The 21616-nt window shown below is 45.0% G+C and overlaps 1 protein-coding gene across 1 annotated transcript; it reads left to right on the forward strand.

Annotated features, from left to right (window-relative positions):
* Positions 1–2968: 2968 nt before the first annotated feature.
* On the forward strand, positions 2969–4719 carry LOC144124768 (uncharacterized). The gene is made up of 3 exons (XM_077657639.1): positions 2969–3067; positions 3154–3194; positions 4197–4719. The coding sequence occupies exons 1-3, from the start codon at positions 3033–3035 to the stop codon at positions 4490–4492; spliced, it is 372 nt and encodes a 123-aa protein (XP_077513765.1). The 5' UTR covers positions 2969–3032; the 3' UTR covers positions 4493–4719.
* Positions 4720–21616: the final 16897 nt, after the last annotated feature.

Consider the following 21616-nt stretch of genomic DNA (forward strand, 5'->3'; position numbering starts at 1 on the left):
TTTTTCTGACCAAAAGATGCACCCCTTTGCTAAAAGTAGCCAAGCAGCACAGTTCTTTTCTCAGCCGCGTCACAAAACTCCTTGAGCTGCAAATTTGCATTAAGTAATGAGACACCTTTTCCTCACCATTCGAGACTTTTGATTTTTAGTGGAGCCATAGGAGCTCCACTACACGGCATATCAGCAAACCCCGTTGTCCGGCAACCTTTCGAAAAGCTGTTATTCTCTTAAAGGGGGCATTAAGCTGGTCAATCCACCCCCTCAAGAGTGCCTTCCAAGAGTGGCCTTAAACAGAACAAAAGTCGTAGTAGAGTAGATACTACATTAGTTTTGATTACGTGAAGAATAGCTGATAATTCTCTATGCACCTTGCTAGCAATAAAAATATTTGCTGTGCTCACACTATCTATGCTATTTACTTATAAGGCTGCGATCGTTTCTGCCTTTAAATCAAGGAACAAAATCGAAAATTAATTTATCGTCACGGGCTAGGAAGACGAAGAAGCGGGCAGTGGCTCGGGTAGTGCGCACGCGCTATGCATTCGGCGATTAAATCATGCCAACACTATGCTTGATATTTTTCTGTAATAATCTGCTCTCCGTAACGTTACAATATAAACTACTACATTTAAAAAAAAGAAGTAAGATATTTCCTGAATATCAAAAACGATTTTAACGCTCGTTTGTACAGTGTGGCTGCAGCATAATCATAGTACATTGCGAATATTGAGTTGCCATTCTTTCGCTTAATTCGTCGTTCGTCACCGACAAAGCCGATAGCGGGTTTCGAGCATCACTGAACGCGGAATTGCTCACAGAGAGAAATTTTTTTAATTCTGCGATCAACTACACTCAACAATGGAAGTGGTGACCTTTTGCGCCGGAAATAAGACTCCCATAGAGCTGTGGTTAGCCATTCGGCTCAAAAGATAAGCATAGAAATTATCTCGCTGATATCGACAAGCCTTTATAATCTCAGTTGCTGGCAGATGGGGCTGTTCATATAGGTCACTCAGTCATTTTGTTGAATCTGCCTTTTCCATCATGTATAAAAGAGGCTCTCCGATTCATGATCAGTAGCCCTTCTACTCCTCGCGGTTTGACGACGAAAACAGGTAGAGTGACCATATATATATTCAAAAGACTAGTCCATACTTTTAAAGATCTATATGCTAGTATAATCGCTCTTCAATATGATAGCAATAAAATGTTGGCACGAGTTTTTTTTTTTTCAATTTTGCCATAGGATTTAGAAGACAAACTATGAATTCTATTTATAACTCTTTATTTCTTGTTCGACACAATTTTACCACCGTCAGCAGGATTTTTCGTAGTAAGAATGAGCTAAACTGGTAGACCGAAACGCGTTACCATTTGGACAGATGCAATAGCCATGCATTAACGCCCCTAACAACGCCAGCTGCACTCTGTGCTTATAGTACGTGTATGCTCTTATCCTTTGCAGGCGACCTACCATGAAAGTCTTTCTGGCTCTAGCTCTACTCACCTTGTCATCATCGGCATGTGAGAAAACGTTCTACATTGCGCGATTTTTACGTTTTCGTCAAACGACAATCAGCTATATGGCTTTGCAATTCATCAGCAGGATTCTTGTCTTTCCCGGATGTTGGGGTTCTCAGTTGACACCGAAGATGTGAACCTTGTAGTCATAGGGCAATTTACATGGCCGTACAACTAAATAAGAACACTGGTTCAATACTCCGCCTCTGGGGTCTGTCCTTGGAAGCTTGCTGTTCTTTTGAAGCACCGGTGTTTAAGTGCGGGCGCCTTCCTTTTCATCATGTAGATTCGAATTAATTTCACAATACGAAGGCAAAAAAATGCTTCAGGGAAGCATTAATTTTTCTCCACTCGAAGCCATTTTTACACATTCTGCATTTCGCACTTATCCGTTCGTTCATTTACCGATTGGAGTGAGTAATTGGCCTAATACCCTCAGCCAGCGTCTTTACGTATACGCTAGTGGCCTTCTACCAGAAATGCCCAGCAATACAATTAGCATTAGTGGCCCTTATGCACGACCAGACATTTATAATGCCAATCGGTGGTTTTCTTTTCCTCTGCCAAGAAATGTCCTGATAATAACGCACCCTGATAGCTACAGATGTATGTACAGGTGCCCAGAATATTTTTTGGAACGCAGATTTCTAAAAAATAGCTTCGTAGCTCGCAAGACTAAGCATGCAGGTATGAAGTCAAGTGTGCGCTTCCCAATTTCATGCGCGCCCTACACGATGCCACCAATCAATACCTGGCTGTGCATGAAGGCAGCGGGAAAAAAAGCGTTTTCGCTATTACAGCGTTGTGAACTTTTGGGGGACAACTGTACATTTTTAACCCCTTTATTATATAAGGCGTTTATTTATATTTCAGCACGAGTGTAATTGATATATAATGTTTTATTTTATAATCTAGCGAAGAAAGTATCTATGGCCAAAGAGACTGCAATTGCATTCCTTTCTAAGTGCTGCATAATTTTTAATTTTTTTTTTGCGAGAAAGGAACAGTTTGAAGACCATTGTAAAAACAGCACTGGCTTATTATGATGCCCTAAGGCTGATTGAAATGAAAGAAATTTCTTGCACAACTGTGGTTTTCGTCTTCTTACCTTTCGTGCTCATCTAAATTCAGCTTCCGTGTGCGCCAGCTCAGCAGCCAGCTTTGTCTGCGAACCCGAATGTCATGTTCTACAGCTATCACGACATCAGCACACTAATTATGTGCATTGAAAGAATTTAGGCATCTCGCCAGCTATTATTATTCATATTTGCGTTTCAGGGTAGCGTAGCGTACGGTAGGGTAGGATAGCGGTAAAGTTTTGCGCACTGAGCTCCACCTAGAGGAAGCGCGGCACAGCAGCAGCTTATAAGCGACCATTGAGAACCCCATGCAATCTTTCTGTAACAGGGCACATGGAAGACAGACAACGAGATGTGAAGTTTATAGTCCTTCCTTTATATCGAATTTTCGTTTTGAGACCGGCAATTTATATTTATTTTTCTTATATTTTCATGTCTGCGCCACACAAAACAGTTGCCGCTACTCTGTAAGTAAACGTTTTTTCAGTTATTGCTATTTGACTCTTTACATGTTCATGCTTGTCAACATACTGTCTTCACTTTTAAATCGCAGAGGCCCCTTTAATGATCTCAAGAAGCCTGCTTCACCGAAAGGTAAGGCATGGCTTAACTATTCTTGAAGCTGTTTAAGTCCTCAAAAATACCAAACGTAAGTGTTTCTCCACTGTTACCTGAATGACTCCGCTTCAATGAAGCTGGAACTTGGGCATGCCATTTTTGAAAAACGCAAGGTGCAGTTATTTTGAAGCAAAACTTAACCTTCTTTCTCCATCTAACAAGAAGGCTCGATACATTCTTGATTTCCATTGTACTAAACCTGAAGGGATTAAAGAAGCAGTGCCTCAAAATATGACCCAGTACCATACAATGTGCTGCACCTATGCGCCTAATAAACATGTGACATGATAGTGAGCCAGAACACACTGGTGGGCGCATATGAATGCTATCAGGCGTAAATAATTCATTGATCTTTTTATACTCGCCTGCCGTTTGCTACTCGAAATGTACTGCGATTTGGCACGATTTAGGTCTAACTTTTCCAGTGCGTTATATTGCGCCGAACTTTTCAGATAAAAACACATATCGAAGTGTTGGCGTTGTGTCTCGAGCGAATAATGTCAAGGCTTTCAGCTGCTAGTCACGTCTTCTACGAATATAGGAACACAACTTGTATTCTGTTAGCTGTTATACTAACACCGATTGAATTACTCGGAACCAGCAGCATTCCCGTTCTCTATATATAGATCGTGCCATACTTTCTGCACCGCACTCTCTGTACCTCTGCGTCATGCTACAATGGACGTTTCTCGGCTTTCCTTACGATCAGAACATTATTGTGTGGTGTCAGTGACAGTGTATTGTCACGGCAAAGAACAAAGCAGATTAGTTCATGTAAACCCTATTGTCAAATCTACGTAGTCGAATCGGTGTTGGGCCGTTGATTATAACCCCAGGTGGTCTCCCCATTGATTTGTAATACATATCGGTGCTAAAAAAGTTTTACCTGGAAGTAAATTCTGTGCTTAGTCTCAGGAAGGCCATCATTGCATTATTCGTTGTTTGGAGGTGCAGCAAGGAATGCATTTTTTCCCCCAGGGGATGAGTCGTCGCCTCTCAAGAAGACGGGAGAAACCATGCTAACGCTGGGCAAGCTACTACAAGGCGAGCTATCCTTCGCTAATGCGGAAGAGCGGGATAGCGCCTTGAACGCTCTTCAGACCCTGAACACCTCCTTGGCGGGAAGTGACGACACAGAGCAGTACTTCATCATTGTTTTGCTGAAGGCCATCGCGGCGGCCGCCATCACAGCGGGAGTATCTACCGGTGTGGGAATTGAAGTTGACAAAGCAATCAAGAAAGGCATCAAGAAAAGCTGGAAGAAAAGCGGATAATTAGAAGTTAATAGAATTTCAAAGCCACGCGTATAAAAACTTTAAAAATAAACAATTCTTCCTCGGTCAAAAGACACCATCCCTCTAATATCGCTGTCTCAACTTCTTCCAGAACACCTGCAAATGAAAATGTTGTATATTTCATGTAGGGTGAAGTCCCTTTAGTCCTCGTAAACAGACATGTGATTGTGATGAGTAAAAGGTAAAGGGTTTGATTAGTCATGGCAGTTTGAGCTTTTTTGCTGTGGCAACCGACGTTGCCCTGCACTACTTCTCAGAGTCCGAGGTTGCTTCAAAATTAAGTATTTCGCTTCGAGCGACGCCTTCACCTCAAAAGGGAGCACAAGTCAGGCAGGCCTAAGATAGCAGCTATCTTCAAGTCTGCAATGTCGTGTACCGTAAAAATTGTAACCCGTACAGGGAACAATAAATATTGATAGCGGTGTGGAGCATTATGATGGCCGTCTTATAGCGGAAGCGTGGTCTTCAGTTGATTCAAGCCCCGTCGTTTACCAAAGACAATACAGCAAGAGCTGCCAGTTTCTTTATAATGCTTTTCTGACATTCAAAACAGCGATTTGACGCCTGTGGTATGGGTTGTTTCACTGGTAAAAATTTTAGTCTTCGTTCATAACACGCAAAGAACTTCCGCCAATGGCAACTATTTGGCTTCTAAGTGCGAACCTCCGCTGTTTCCCATATCTCAAACTCATATCCGCTATCTGCCTCTATCCTTCAAGGAGAGGTGTTGGACGTTCTGAGGCCAACAGCTTTCTCTATCCAACGATAGTAAAACATATAGCAGGATGTTATACGCAGATTATCTAGAAGCAAACTTGACGGCCACACTATAGAGTTAAAAACAGTTAATGCGTAGTCTCACTATTAAATTAAGATTGCGGCGTCAAGATAGTTTAAAATCTCAGCGGCTGCCCACACAGCACACTGTGGAATGTTTATTTTTTTTTCTTTATTGCCTGGCTTTGACACAGAAAATTGCACATAACAAACAATCAACAAAAGACAAACGCTATGTACACCCGACTCGAAGTCAGCCAGCATGAGTCTGGCTTTGTCAACTTAAAATTCACGCAGTGTACAGAGTGGCTCTAGTCTTGAGAGCCACTCCGGAGGCTCCGCTGCGGCTTTCTGAATGGCCAGAAACATGTCCATACTTTCTTGTGGAGAGAAAGAATAAATAAATTAGATCATTTTTGTTGTCCTTTCTGCTCTCTCTAAGCGAAAAATTCCGCCGGAATCTGATCTTTCATCACTTGGCTCAGGATCTTCAGTACACTTTTTGTTATGATGTGAAATAGTAAGAAGTCCTAAGGCCTCAGAAGTTCAATAGATGGCGGTTTGAAAAGCATATGAGATAATTACACAACAAAGGTTGCGATTTTATAAGAAAAATTAAAAATACTCCGAACGAAAAATAACTACCTGCTTTCTACGGGCTTCGCCAAGAGATGGGTTTAGAGATTTCAGACTCATTACGCGTGAGAAGGCGTATAAGCGCAAACGCTGACTTTGTGAACGCATTCGTCATAACACCAAAACCGATGAATGTGAGAAAATTTTCTGACTGACAGTGACAGTGACGGCGTCTCAAGATAACTTACAGCGCGCCGCCAAATTTAAAAGTCTGTCTGCACCGGAGGAGGTGGGAAGCTGCGAGATTTTCGACATCACTGCCCCAAATCTTTTCTCCGCATTTCAGAAAACTCCTTGATTGGTCGAAACATTCATGGCAACACTGGTGTGCCGTGACCACCAAGAACATTCAAAGAGCACAGCCAAATTTTAAAAACCATCACAAAAGCAGAAACTGGGACGCTGCGACAGCATCGGCATCGCTATCAGAGAGGCAAGCATTGCAGGGGGCAGAGGGGCGTCAATTGGGCTGATGTAATAAATAAACAAAGCAGTTCATGACCATGTGTGGAATTTAAATCATGGTGGCATCAATAGCTCGCGCTTCGCTCTCCACCTAACTACGCCACTATGGCATCGCTGCAGCACAATACCCCGTGCGTTTACCAGCCAGTATCTGGCGCTGGGATTTGGATGTCGTTTTTATTAACTTCAATCAGTGCGCAGTGGATACAAAACGCAACTTTATCGCATTTTTCTCTTAACATGACTTAAGCAGCCATTTAAATTTTGTACCTTCTTGAGAGCCACGCTTACGAGTAGATCAAGTAAAACCCGACTCGCCCGGCTCAGATGAAGAAAGCTTCTTTACGAGGTTCGAAAACCTCACCTAACCCTGAGGCTTCTTTGCAGATATTTTGCACCACCCAGATTCTACAGCCTCCTCAAAGTACACAATCCCGGTGGGCCTCTTGGAGCCTTCCAGAACTGCTTACACAGCGCTTTCTGTCTACTCTACTGACTGGAAAAAGGTGCACACAAGCGCGGAACAGCGGACGTCTAATAAACTCCTCTCGAGAGACTGGGTGAGCTTGGAGGATGTTTTTGTGTTCTTTCACGGTGTTGCCCTGTCTATAAGCTTTGCGGTACTTCATGCTGGCGGTACAGCGAGCAAAGCGCTCGATGCCGATGCCTTACTTGCCCGAAGGATCTCTTTCAACAAAGACATCCTCATCATCATGGTCATCAGCCTGACTACACCCACTGCAGGGTAAAGGCACCTCTCATGTCTCTCCTTTTAACCCTGTCCTTTGCAAGCTTCGCATTACATGTCCTGGCCAAGCCCATTTCTTTCTCTTGATTTAGACTAATCGACTGAGCGAGGTAGTTCAACTGCTCTTATTGTTCGTGTGGTGGAGCGATTCGATTGGCAGTCTCGGTGACGGAAGTGTACAGCGCCCTAAGACAACGAGGACACAATAAAGCAAGACACATCGGACACACAGGGCACCAGCGTTCGTTTATCCCAGGTCTCTTTTTTGTATCCTCAACAGCGCTTGTGTGTCCTGTGTGTCTTCCTTCGTTGTGTCTACATAGTGCACTCCTAAGATTTTGTCATGGCAAACCAGCGCGTTAGTCTCGTTGACGGCTGGAGACGATGACGATAGAGGTTACTGAACAATAAGAGCATTAGTCGTACTGCATGGACCCATGATATTACTCCGGTACGTGGGGTATTGTTTTACCATTGAGAAAAAATTCCTGGTGGAAAGAATTCCTCTACACCCCAGAGCTGCTGCACCGGCCATTATTTTCCCCCTGGTATAAGAAAAAATAATTAAGCAACGGCCTCTTTTCCCGCTGTTTTAGTGAAGCGAACAGGTCCTAAGGAGGCATTCTCTGTCAATAGGAAACTTACTCACATTGAACGCTGCCGAAATATTGATTTTAAATTAACCGAAATCCTAAAAAGCAGTCGTAGCCTCACCTCTCCGATAGACAGCCTAGGTCTCCGTCGCAAGTGCTAAGTAAAGAACTTTTTAGAACGCGTGCTCCGACGGCTTCACGCCAAGTGAAGGGGAGAGTAGACTACTCAAGGCACCAAAAAGAGGCCACATCACCGCGCACTAGGTGAAAGACAGATGAAACACTGGAATGCTTTCTTTAAAGCAGGAAGTAAAGGCATGCCCTTAACCAGCGCCAACCTTTTGGTGTTTATTCTTTCGACTGAAAGACCACTCATCAAAGCAAGGAGTTTAAGGAATCGTGCACAAAATCTCCTGGACTGTGTGTTCCACCAGGAACATCAGCCAATAATAATAATAATAATAATTGTTTTTTGGGGGGAAAGGAAATGGCGCAGTATCTGTCTCATATATCGTTGGACACCTGAACCGCGCCGTAAGAGAAGGGATAAAGGAGGGAGTGAAAGAAGAAAGGAAGCAATAGGTGCCGTAGTGGAGGGCTCCGAAATAATTTCGACCACCTGGGGATATTTAATGTGCACTGACATCGCACAGCACACGGGCGCCTTAGCGTTTCAACAATTGAAGTTTTAAGAAATGTTAGCCAGGACAGGAACAACGTCCAGAGAGCTTTGACGAATAGTCAGTCAGTTCTCAGAGCGTCCCGAGGACTTTGATTGTTGCATCGTTTTTTTAGAAAGCGACGGCGTTGACACTTATTACAAGCCGGGAAATATAAGCGGATTTCAAACCTCATCCCTGGGAGTACATCTATTGAAGGATGTACAGGAATCTTGCGGCGCTGCTAGGTCTGTCCACGATCGTTCTGCACGCACGCTTCTTTCGCAGCCGCACTCAGGTAATTAACATGGTGCCGACCCATTTCGCTTAACTGCGGCAGTGAACCATCTGTTCTAAAAAGGGTCTGTGTTCATTATTCAGTCAAACCTAAGGAATTTGCTAAGTTGGTCCCGAAATATTGGTTCTCTCCTCAAAAAGCTTTGTTAGGATTATCCTGATCCTATCTCTCTAACTAAACTATGGTGACAATTCTTTCGAAATTTAAAAGTGGGAACTTTTGAAACTAGGTTTTCAATTTCGCCATCCAGAACAGGGACTGGAACCACTCTATCAAAGCAGTAAATTGAGAAATCACACGATGACTTGAAACTTATGAGTAGTAATTTCTATATAATTGCAATGCCAATCCAATTATATTCTATTGATACTCTAACTCCTTTCTAATTGAATTCCAGTTTTATTTCACTTCTATACTATTTCTATTCGAATTCTATTCAGATTCCATTGTATTCTTTTGTAGCTGGTGCAGGTGTAGGTACTAGCACTAGGTATCTGTGTGAATCTAATTCTAGGGGGTCAAAAATTGCATAGAAGTGCCCAAGGTCTCAGATACCGGAGCACTATCGGTATGACGGCCTGAAGTATTTTCGAGCATGAAACGGCACTGGAGATGCGTGAGGGATCATGTAGTCCTCTTCACGCATATTTGTCTACTCTGCACTGAGGGTGAAGGATATATCTCTGGCGGCCTTCTGCAACTAATTGAGCGCCACTTGAGAACTCCTCAACCCCCTTTTCCAAGAACTGCCGGTAAATGATTTCTTCCAAGGCTCAATGCTGTGAACGAGCGAGAAACTGTTTATTGTTCGGGTCGTTTCCATGTTCATGTCGGATATGGAAAGGGCCAAGGTCGTGTTGGAGACAGGGAGGAGAGCGTGAGTTCGTCTCGGGGATCGTAAGCTTCCTTTGTAAATTGCGCAGAAGGACAGAACAGACAAAAGAAAAAACGCGCAGCACAAGCGCTCACTCGGATCGGAACTTTTATTCCAAGAAACGGTTCTTATAAGCTTACAACAAATATCAAACGTAACCATGGCCAGGATTCTGGTTCATCCGCTCCTAGTTCACAACGCCGCCACCACGGGCCGCATGAAGTTGAGCTCCTCCTTCTCTTACATTCTTCCTCCCGGTTTGAGAGAGAGACGCTAGTAAGCTTCGCCCATTGTGCGCTTTGTGTGTCCTCCCCTCAAGCCAAGCTCCTCGGGAGGGGGGCACCCTTCGCGTTTCTGTTTTCTTTTCCACCCAGCGTGTTCGAAACGGGCTGACTGTGCCGCTCCCCTAGTCTGTTCCTTTACTGCGGTGCAAGAAAAGAAAGAAGTCGGGTTGGGGTTGAAGCGGTGTACACGCCCCGTCTTTGTCCGACTTTGAGGGGCCATTTGTCAAAAACTACTGGCGGTATATATGCACATCTCACAAGATATGGCTAAACGTTCCAGAATTGTGCCAAGGCCCAGCTATCACTCAGTGAGTCCAGAGCATAATGCGTGGAATAGAATTTTTTTAGCGCTGCACCCAACTTCTCCCCGTGGGACGGTCTGTGTCTTCATGGTAAATGATGTTTTGCTGTACATAAAATCTGATAACTGGTGACAGAACAGAACTAGCGGCCGTATAAGCATCAGTAAGAACCTTGTGTTGCGCATTTGTTTACACGTCAGTGTTTTTATTTTTTCGAAAGAGGTTGCAGTTATAACCTGACTCACCATAATTGTCAAGTTTTTTCGCAACGGGGAAAAAATTACGGACAACAATTAAGTCTACTGACGAGCTGTGAAGGAGAAAGCTTGCAGCGTGGTGTTCGGCTGCGGCGATGGCGTGCTGCTCTAATGCAATGGCCAGCCAAGCTGATCAGTTCACGCCGCCCGAATGGAAGTTGATGAACGCGACGATACCCAAACCCAGCTCGAGCCCCTGTGCTTCCTTTTTTCGAGTTGAGTTGAGTTGTCGACAGAAGGACGAAAGGAAAAGCACGGGCTTGCTTACTGGCTCAATGCGGAGCTACGCCCAGCTGCCTGCGTGCTGATAGTAGGAGGTGAAAGATGGGAGTAAAGAGACAGAAGAAAAGCGCGCGCAATAGCCCGTAGGCCACGGGCCAATCCCGGAGGCAGTGCAATACCGGGCTGACCTGTGCCAGAGTGCGTTACGCCAAGCACTCCGCCATACTTTCAGAAATATGCGTAACACCCAAGCCTCAAGGGCCCATATGTGAATGGCACCCCCTTCGAAAGCGGACCGGGGATTGAGCCACACCCGAATACTCGATCCTGTGCTTCCTTGCTATCGCTCCCCTTTATATTTCTCCTCGATATCATTTCCCTTTCTCCTCCGCCGGCTGCAGCTCGGGTGGTTAAGATATTAGATAGCAATTGCCACGGCCGGCAACATTATTTTCCTTCACTTTTGATGCGAAATCTTCACTATGCTACCTCGTAACGATTTCGCGGTGCTTACGGTTTTGTCCTTCAAGTGGGCCAGAGGTCAGTCCTCTCACGGCGTGGTTTGAGCGTCCACCGATATATGTGAGACAGTTACTGCGCCATTTCCTTTCCTCAAAACCAATTTTAGAAACTAACCTTGAAAGTAAAAATTGAAAATTGGTTTTTTGAGAAAGGAAATGGCACAGTATCTGTCTTTCATATCGGCTGACACCTGAACCGCGCCGTAAAGGGAAAATGGAGGGAGTGAAAAAAAAGAAGAAAAAGGTGCCGTAGTGGAGGGTTCTGGAATAATTTAGACCACCTGGGGATGTTTAGCGTGCACTGACATCGCGCCCTATCCACTGAGCCAATGCGGCGGGTTCCCTTCGTGGGTGCGGAACCCACTTCGGAAAGTATTTTATTTACGAAACTTAATTTTTCTTTTTCTGATTAGGTCACGTGGTTTTTCCAAACCTCTGGGGAGGACAACGCCTGATTTTCCTCCTTATGAGCTGCTATGCTTTCGCAAAAATGAAAATATGCTGCCTTCTACTTACGAACGGCGCTGATCATTTTACCTAGGCTGCTTGCACACAACATGTGTTTCCTGCATTTATACACAAGTATGGTGACAGGTTGCTCAGCGTACAAATTATTGAATAATACCATTTAAACGTGTAACCATTTTCGGGATGCGCTTGTATAGGAATTGTACCTGCATGCACGTGACTTTCTGGCGCCCTAGTTCACTGCCTTTTTCTGCATGTGTGTGTGTGTGTGTTGGGCTGAGTGTGTGGGTGTGCGCGCGCGCGCCACGGTAGAGTCCATTGCATGCAGTGGCGCAAAAACGCGGAGCTCCCACTTGGCTTGTCGCAAGTTTGGCTTGGTTAGGAGGGCGAGGGCCGGCTCAGGATGTGAAGCTTTTAAGTTCCATGGCTGATCACCGGCCTGTCTTATGACGTAGGGATAATGTAAACAGGAAATTCGAGAATGTAACATGCAACCAGATCCCCCGGATTTTTTTTTTTCATCACATTACTCCGCATGAACATGTCCAGATATTGAGAACCACACGCTCGAGACAACACAGGCTTTTTGCGCGCGTGGTTTTCTTCCACCGGCCTTGAGGAAACGCGCGCGCCCATTTTCATACGACAGTAATTCATGTCCCCATAAAAAAAAAAGACATGCTATGCTTGATGAATCGTTTATCTTCAGGACAGTCACGTTTCCATGCCCGCCCCCCAAGTCGCCACGTGCTCGTCGGCCATGGCGGCCTCGTCGACGGCGACGTGCGCAAGCAGTCATATCGGAAAAGAGCGGGCTTTCTGCGCACCTATTCGCTGGCGTCAGCCGCCGCCTCATCAACCGTCGTCGGACGACGTGCGAAAATTATCTGGTAGGTCCAGATTGGTGGCGGCGCTCACCATCGGGTGAAAATCGCCGGCCTCACGCCGTAAAAACGCCTCATGCATCCCGGCATTAAACGCTGCGGCTGAGCGGGGTTAAGATACTAGATTACGATACCTGGTGACATGACCAAGCGCCGTCACATGTCCGAGATGGGAGGTGCACTAGCGGGTGGCTGTTGGCTGGTTATACGGTCGAGGGCTCATTGCTCGCCGGGCTAAATGTTACGTCATGAGACCATGCGAAATAGCCTGAAATTTCGAATACAAAATATGCAGAGGACACCAAGCCGCAGAAAAGACCTGTTAATGCTATAGCATCATACCAACAAGGCGGAGCTAAGTGTTCCCCAAATTTCTTAATTTCAGCGCGATTTCTTTTCTTTGTTCAAAAGTACTGCTCATAGTGCTGCCGCAATGAGGAGTTGTGTAGTCAAGTCATCAATGTTGTACTTTGCGATCGTTATGGAGCGCTTGGATTTTGATGTAGGCGAAATGCTAGTGGTCCGTGTACTGTTAGATTTCAGTGCATGTTAAAGAACCTCAGCTGGTCGAAATTTCCGGAGTCTTTCACTACGGCGTTCCTCATAGCCTGAGTCGCTTTGGGACAATAAACCATAAACCAAAACGCATGGAAATATTATACGGCTTATGGAAAAGCGTGATGAATTAGATTCCACAATTATTTTTGGGTGTGACATAACTATGAGGGATCGGAAAGCAAGCATTGCTTTTTCACGTTGCAAGAACTCGCTCAGCGGCAGCTGGAGCTGTGATGCGCCAAACATACCTTTTCACGTATTTGAAAGCACTGCCTGACAAATGTTTCAAAGACGATTAGAGATCATATAACGGCAGCAATGCGTCCCACCCGGTCCTCTTCGTTCCTTCTGTTGTTTTTCGTAACTGATCTAAATTGGGATCCAAGTGGAGACACATCACTTATGTTAAAGCTGAAATTTACTAACGTACCCTGACGCCCGGATCTACATGACGTTACTCACCAGCATGGTGACGTGACTCGATTACGACCGACGCTGAATACCCCCGGGAATTCGGTCCCCTCGCCGTCAACTGTGAATGCTGAGGCGGCCGCAGATAGAACATGCCATCGCAAATGAGAATCTCCAAAAGGAGGCCATATTAGGTTCAGGAGTGAAGTTGAAAATAGCGAAAATTAAATGTAGCAATGCGTACATTCAGTTTCACTTCTTCAGCCTACCGAATTTCCTAACCTGTTGAGTGTTTTGCTCAATTCTTTGTTCCTGTCCTTTTGTGCAAGTTGCAAAAAAAAATAACGGTGGTTTAGCTTTGGTTAAACCTGGAGTGACGCGATAGCTACAGCTGCCCGAGTGGAACTTGGTCACGTGACCAAACACGTGACCAACAACGTGATCAGCCGCACCACGTGACCAACCACGTGACAGGGTGGCGGCGCATCTACAGGGTGTCAACGCAGCCACAGGGTGGCGGTGCCGCCACCACCACGGCGCCGCCACGTTGAAGGCTCGAAATGCTGCCGTAATAATCGCTACAAAAACTCGTACAGAAAATCAAAGCGGCAGTTTACTTGACATGACAGAATACATTTATTATCGCATCACATCATGGCGCAGAAAAAGTCTAAACGATACATTTCGACAGTTTGCCAGAAATACACAATGCACTTATGCACAGAACCAGCTTGAGAAAGTGTCGGTAGTAAATATTAAGTATGGCAAAACTTTACACTTTCTACATAGACGTGTACCACTTGCAACCGCCACACATCACTAGGCTGGTTGTGAGGAAAGGAGAGGTGCAACATTCGCGCTACAATGAGGTCAGCCACATGAACCGCGCCGTTTCGCAGGGAACATAGGCAGCCAGAGGTGCACTGCGAAGGCATTTCAAGCGTGCACTGCAGTAATTATAAAACACAATTGGCCTAATCTTGATGAAACCCAAAAAACACAAAACAACACAGCGTGGCGCGACACAAAAAATATAAACATATCATACATGAATACAGATACAGCGTGTAAATATTGCACATCAAGGAATCTTATCACAAATATGGCGAAGAACGAAGAACATTTACTGCACATATAAGTCGCCACAAGCACGAACAAAGTATTTCACTCTCGTTTAGTCGTACCAGCGAGAATGCGAGTTTTAGCATTGAGTGAAGAGACATAATAAACCGTTCAAGCTGCAAGTGTGCACATACTGCACTTCAAAAATTTTTGATGAATATTTCATTAAAAAAGTAAGAAATGAAAAAAACTGAGGCATACAGACTTGTGAAACATCGCGAGCAGGCAATTGCTAATTGCAGGCAATTTTTGCTAATAGAAGTCAAGTCGACTGCTGAAAACATCGTTTTTCTCTTTCTTTGCGAAGCATTTCACGCAGTTTGGGAACTGATTTTACTTTCGGTTAAATGCCAGCAGCTTTCAATTCGGTCCGCAGTTCAACCGCGTCCATAACCTCGATGCAAGCGGGAGGTGTATCCTCGCGCTCCATTTCAGGAGGGCTTCGAGCCCTATTTGTGCGACTCTCTTCAATCATACCCTCAACCCAGTATGAACGATCGTGTTTTTTGTACGCTCGACTTGTTACGTGCGCGCTATTCTCAAGGCGTTTTGCCAGCTTCAGCGCATCGGCGGCCGCATTCCATTTATTGGATCTTGCATGATGCAAATGCTTCAGAATATCATTCTTTTTCTCAATGCCTTCGCTCGAAAACCACCCCAAACACTTGAATTCTTTATGCTTATTTGAGGCATGACAGACAAGAATATGCATATATGGCGTCATTCTTTCAGCCCCGTAACCCTTATGCCCTCGTTCTCCAAGTTCTAAGTACGTTTTATGGAATTTGGCTATTTCTTGCTCGATGCTTTCGCCGGTCGTGTTATGTTCAAAATGATCAAAAATGCGACTAAGCATTTTCCAAAGTGAGATGATTTTTTTTCTGTTTCCGGGCTGAGTTTTCCAGTGAGCCTCTCTGGCAGCATTTCGAGCAGGCGCTCGCAGGAGTCTCCTTGAATACAGGTGAAATTTTTTCCTTTTCTTTCGTCCTGCCACAGTTCAAATTTTACACCACAGCTATTAATTGCCTGCACAATTGCTTCCACGTGAGTGCTCTTGGTGTTTAAGTTCGTAACTTTATCGCGGTTGTCTTTGTCCATTGCTTCGACAATCAATCCATCAACCAGGCGATTAACGACTCTAATGCGCATGTGTAAAATGTCTGGAACCACAAATGCAGGTTCAATGTTGAATAGGGGAACGACTTTCATTCCGAATTCTTCAACAATGCCGTCCTCCCTTAACGTTTTTATAGTGCGCAGAAGAGGCGGCTTATTACACTCCTCTGTGTTTGCCCCAGCTCTGCTTCGTTCCTTTAAATTAATACGACAGAAAGGACATGGGTGCCTAGAAGACGCTGACTGCAATCCTTGAACCATGAGCAAGAATTTTAGATCTGAGCCCAGACAGACTATGACGGGAACTTCCTGTCCTTCCAAGCTGACACTGCCCCTTTTCACAACACTGTTAACTTCGTCTATCAAATCCTTCAAACGTTCTCTAATCTGAAAATAGTTTTCAGAGACTTCGACGACTGCGAGCAGGCGATGTAAGGTATGGCTCTGCAGCCTCCGGCTGCTGTCAATCAGGAGAAAAGATAGAGTTGTCCAGCTTGTTCGTGTGCTGACTACACAGCCATGTCCTTCTATTTTGACCAAAATTGGCTGCGACCTGTGCTGTTTTCCTGTCATACCTCTATTCACTGCGTACTCCGCAACGGCAGTTTCAAGTTCGTGCACAAAAGACACCTGAGCGCCAGCTGCTTCTCCTAGGGCTTTAAACACAGCAGTGCTTTCGTCTAGTTTTTGCCTGTATGAATTGATGACACGGAGCGAGGGTAAATTAGGGACAGCTGAAGACATTTTTTCCCAAAAAACAATGCTTACAAAGTGGTTGTCTAAGAGCGCGGTGATTGCACGGACGCTTTTCTTCTCGGGGGGAGAAAGATCCTGATAGTCAGTTTTACCATTACTGCGGTATTCTTTTTTGATTCCTCGCTCCACGGAGATTCCGTCAATGTCAGAAAAAGTAATTTTGTGCAGTAGCCCTCGAAGGTCTTCTACAACCAACTGGCATAAGTCCAAGCCATAGCTTTCCAAAATTTCTTCTAGCCCTTGAACTATCACGCTGCCTACAGAATGCAGCTTTCTTCTATCGGTGCTTTTCGAACCTTCCCCGACCCTTTTTCCGCAGTTGTTGAGCAAGCGGCAGCTTTTTGCCTGTGATGACAGGCTTTTGTTTTCTTTTTGCAGCTGAAGGCATTTTGCCTCAAAATCCTGAATGGACTTACGCAGTTCAGAAAGAGACCGTTCTGATACACCCTCCATTCACTTCACCTCTTCTTGTAAAGCTTGAATAATGATGTCCTTGATACTGTTATTTGAATTTTGAACAGAACTTTCCTTATCGAAGGGAATTTTTACATGGCGCTCTTTTTTAAGGAACCCCTCTTTTGCTCTGCCATTAATTTTTCTGTACTGAGTATCTACCGAGGAGCAGAGGCTTCTAAATCTTGTCTCTACTGCAACCTTTAAACTATCTGGGATGGACATGCCAAGTGGAATAAAAGATGTTATTGTCTCAAAATAAGATTTCTCCAAAACCGTTTTGTTGCTAAAGATTTCCAGAACTGTCTTATTTGTCAATGTAAATGAAATTGCACATTCAGAAATCTCTAAGCGCAAAGCTCCCGAACTCATTTTTAAGAAATTCTAAACAACACAAATTGAAATGCAAGAATCAATAATATATCGAGAAAAAAAAACAAAGTTCCAAAACGTTTGCTGGCAACATATATGTGAAAGGCGGAAGGCTCACTATTTCTGTGGGTTAGGTTCTGCATGCAACAACCTTCGACACAAGGAACATTTGCAGACTTTCCACAGGATAGCCGTTTGGAAAGAGCTTGCAAGCTTTCTGTCGTGTCACAGCAGCCTTCACACGCACTGGGAACTCAATTGCCACTACACTGCCAAGTTTCGTTTCTCGAGTATGCCACCCAAAGGGAAGATTCAGCTTTGAAAAGTCTGACTCATTGCAAACAATCCCACCCCTTTCGAGCGGCCTTCCTTTCCTACTGAAAACCCATCTAAATATGTCCAGGTCTATGTTCACCTTGACAAGCCCGCTGGATCGACGGCTGTTGGAAAGTTTCTTTTGCACAGCGTAAATTAATTCCTCAGCAGCAGCTTCCAGTCGTTGTGGCGATGGCTTGCTTGGGTGCTTAAATTCCCGGAGACAGGCGCCGTTCAGATTTTTTCTTGGTTCAACGGAGCAATGCCACTTGGGATATCCTTTCCATTTTATAAGGTATCCCTTGCTCTGTAAAAAAAAGATGGCATGGTGAAACATTTAGCGCAAGAAAACTCACACACGCCGAGGAACGACAAAACGAAGCACAAGTGAACCAAAGAAAAGACAAAGGAAAGATATGTCACTACGAAATGAAGAGCCAATGAACTTGAATGGTAATTTATGCAAATGTTAACATATCCATTTGTGACGAAATGAGTGCCTTAGAGGACTTAAGTTACTGGGGATTGAAGGGTTTGCTCAAAATCTTGACCGCGTTATCTACCTTACTGGACTCAGGCTGCCCGCTTAGCGCGAAAAAATATATTTATGAAAAATGCTTTGTCTCTGGCATCATCACTAAGTTTGGAAGTCGAGTGTTCAAAACTGGCGGTAGTAGTAGTAGTAGTAGAAAACATTTATTTATAGAAAGGTAGGGTAAAGAGGCGGGAAAAAACAGATTTTGGGTGGAGTCCTTATTTCAGGACCCCAATGTCCACCGCAGTTGCTCTTGCTTGGGATATCAGGCTACGCTGGGTCACCAAATCGGAGCTGAGCAGGGCAGACTCCCACTGTTCCTCGGATTGATGTTTGTCTAGTTCGGGGGGCTTGCTACCGGAGCAGCCCCATGTTACATGGTATGTTGTTGGAATTCCGCCACACCAGGGGCAGATTCCGTCGTATCTATCGGGAAACATGATATGGTATTTGTGTAGGTTTGGGAAGGTGTTCGTCTGTAGTTGTCGCCAGCCCCTCGCCTCTGCCGCCGTTAGCTTCGAGTGTGGTGGGGGATAGACTTGCCTTTGCGTTCGGAGGAGGAGGAGGCGTTCGCCGTACATAGAGGGAAGAGGGGTGACGTTGGGGAGGTTAGTCGCTCGGTTGGTGTATCTCGAGCTAGACTGTCCGCGGCCTCGTTTCCCTCGAGCCCCTCGTGCCCAGGAGCCCAAGTGATTTGGTGCTTGCATGTGGAATTTTTAACATGTGGGGTAGTCAGAATGGGAGCGATGGAGTGTGGAAGTCTGCCAGTGAGGAAGAGCCGACACGCCGACTGGGAGTCTGAAACAATTTTTAGTCCGTTTCGCGTGGTATCGCCGTGCTGGATGGCGAGACCGATTGCGGCCGTTTCTGCTACTGTGGGAGAGCAGTTGCGTAGAGAGGCGCTGGCGATTTCCTTGAAGTTGGTGTCCAAAACTACCGCCACCGCGTTCGTGGAATTGGGGTACATGGCTGCGTCGACGTATACAGCATTTCGTGCCTGTCGGTGTGTGCGGTGCAGGTAGTCCACTCGCGCCTTTCGTCGTCCCTTTTGTGAGTCCGAGTGAAAACTGGCGGTATACCAATTGCGGAGACATTTTGTTATAGGAAGTCTTCCTGACTGCCGCGCTTTGGGGCCTCCTACTGTGCAATTTTACCAATTTCTCTAACACATTTTAGTCAATGAAAACCTAAAAACCTAAAGAAAACGTGATCAAGACACCTCTTAAGTTTATATTCCTCGCAGCTTATTTATATGCAAGCCAACAACATTTTTTCAAACATCAATAAACAAATGCAAAAGAAAAAGGTTTGAATTTTTCTGGGCTCTCTTATACAGATAACAGCAGTAACACATACCAGGTGTTACAGAGAAGACTAAGTCATCATCAAAATTAAGCTTTCTCGGATTAGCTCAGCTAACAAAGCGAAAGTCGTCGGCGTTCATTGTGTTCATTGGTGTTGGCGTTAACTTTCTTGGTGATTTTGTGGAAAGGAAGGGCGCATATAACTGGCCACCTGTGTAAGTGGGCGCCTCAATAGCGCTCTGAGGTACGTGATGGTGGTGAAAGATGTGGGCTGCATGCATTAGCGCTGACAACGTTGTGGCAGACACGCGGCACTGCAGCAATAGGCCGCAGCCTGACCAACCTCTCGCGATCAGCCATTAATTCAAATGCCACCTGCCAGGGTGGCAGGTTGGGCGCACTGCTCATCCAGTGTGCGGAACGCACTCAACGCTACAGACGCTAAGCCGCGTCTGCTTGCACGATATATCACAGCTCTCGCTCTCTAACAAGGTTCAGCAGTAGTTGAGCAACAGCTAATATTTTTTTATCCAGCTGATACTCGGCTTGATAACGTGGTCAGGCAGCAGCCGCTGCACGGCTGTGGAGCCCCTGCGCAGAGACGGCGAAGACTAGGCTTGGCGGCGCGGCGAAGTCACTTGCTGGGTTGCTATGGCAGCGGCGCAGCAAGGACGTTCAAGATCAAACGTGAGGTGACGGCGAAATCGCTCCGACGAAAGCAGGAAAAGCTTTCGCTTTTAAAATATGGATTTTGCGGCATAGTATACCAGTGCCCGCAAACTGTAGCTAACCGGTAGTTACCCCGTAGTTAACAGGCAGTAAACCGGGAGGAAGCTGGTTTACTAATTTTGATATTAACTTTTAACTATTAGTTAGGCGCCTAGTTGCAGTTAGAGGTAGGTTACTAATATCCGTATCAGTTTTTAGAATTTCGAAAACGCGATTACCCTCATCGCAGTGGCTCGACAAAATTTGGCTACATCATGCGATGGCTCAGTGGTTAAGGTGCTCATCTGCTGAGCCGGAGTACCCGGGTTGGCACTCAACCGCAGCGGCTGCGCTTCTATGGAGGCGAAACGCAAAAGGCACCCATGCGCTGTGCAATATCATTGCACTTTGAAGATCCCTAGTTGGTCGAAATTATTCTGGAGCCCTCCACAACGGCACCTATTTGTTCCTTTCTTCTTTAACTCCCTCCTTCATCTATTCCCTTACGGTGCAATTCGGGTGCCCGCCGAGATAGGCGGGACAGTTACTGTGTCATTTCCTCTCCTCAAAAACCAATTTTCAAGAACCAGTTAGCGCCAAAATACATGCGCTTTCGAAAGCATGCAAGCAAAGAAACCTTTCCAGTGCGCGTAACTAGTCGAAACAGCCAAATTTTGTCGATCCATATGGCCAAAGGTAACCATGTTTTGGAAATTCTAAAAACTTATATGACTATTACTAACTACCGGCTACAAATCTAAAATTACGACTAAGCGCCTAACTGCAATTGGTAAAAGTTAATTATTAAAATCTAGTTAACCAGCTGAATAGTTAAAACGATTCACCGGAAACAATTCACACTGGTAATACTGTGCCGTAAAAGCCATATTTTAAAGCCAAAACGCATATTTTTGAAACGTCTTCCAGGTAACACCTGGTATTCAGAGTCGCTCAGCTAATGCTAAGGAAAGCTTGAAGAAACAAATGCGCGCGCTGCAAATATTCTGCACTTGCAAGGTTTAGGTTGTCATCTGTTCTATCCAAACATATTGTTGTGCGCTTATTTTTATTCCTCGAGATGGGAAACCGAACCAGCTGCAGGTTTTTTTTTTATGTGTCAAATCTTGCCGCTTCACTCCTCTGTCAGTAGGTATGCTATACCGTTTTACATCGCCCACGAGCGATTCCTCTTTATTTCGCTCGCCTTGCATGCTTTGCATCATGTCTACTTGTGAATGGCAACGTATCCGGTAACACTGGCATGCGTACATTAGTAAATAAAGTCCTCACTTGGTCTACATGTATGTTGAAAATGTTGAGCTAAAGTTATGAATAACAAGAGAGATAGCGCTACTTGTTAATTACGTACTTCAGAAATATGTCCAGCAGAAGGCGCCTGCTGTATTTCTGCATTATTCGGACCTTTGCATGTTATCTCTTTAAGCTTCGCTAAATTATCTGCAGT

This window comes from Amblyomma americanum, chromosome 3 (assembly GCF_052857255.1).
Source record: "Amblyomma americanum isolate KBUSLIRL-KWMA chromosome 3, ASM5285725v1, whole genome shotgun sequence".
Lineage (NCBI taxonomy): Eukaryota > Metazoa > Arthropoda > Arachnida > Ixodida > Ixodidae > Amblyomma > Amblyomma americanum.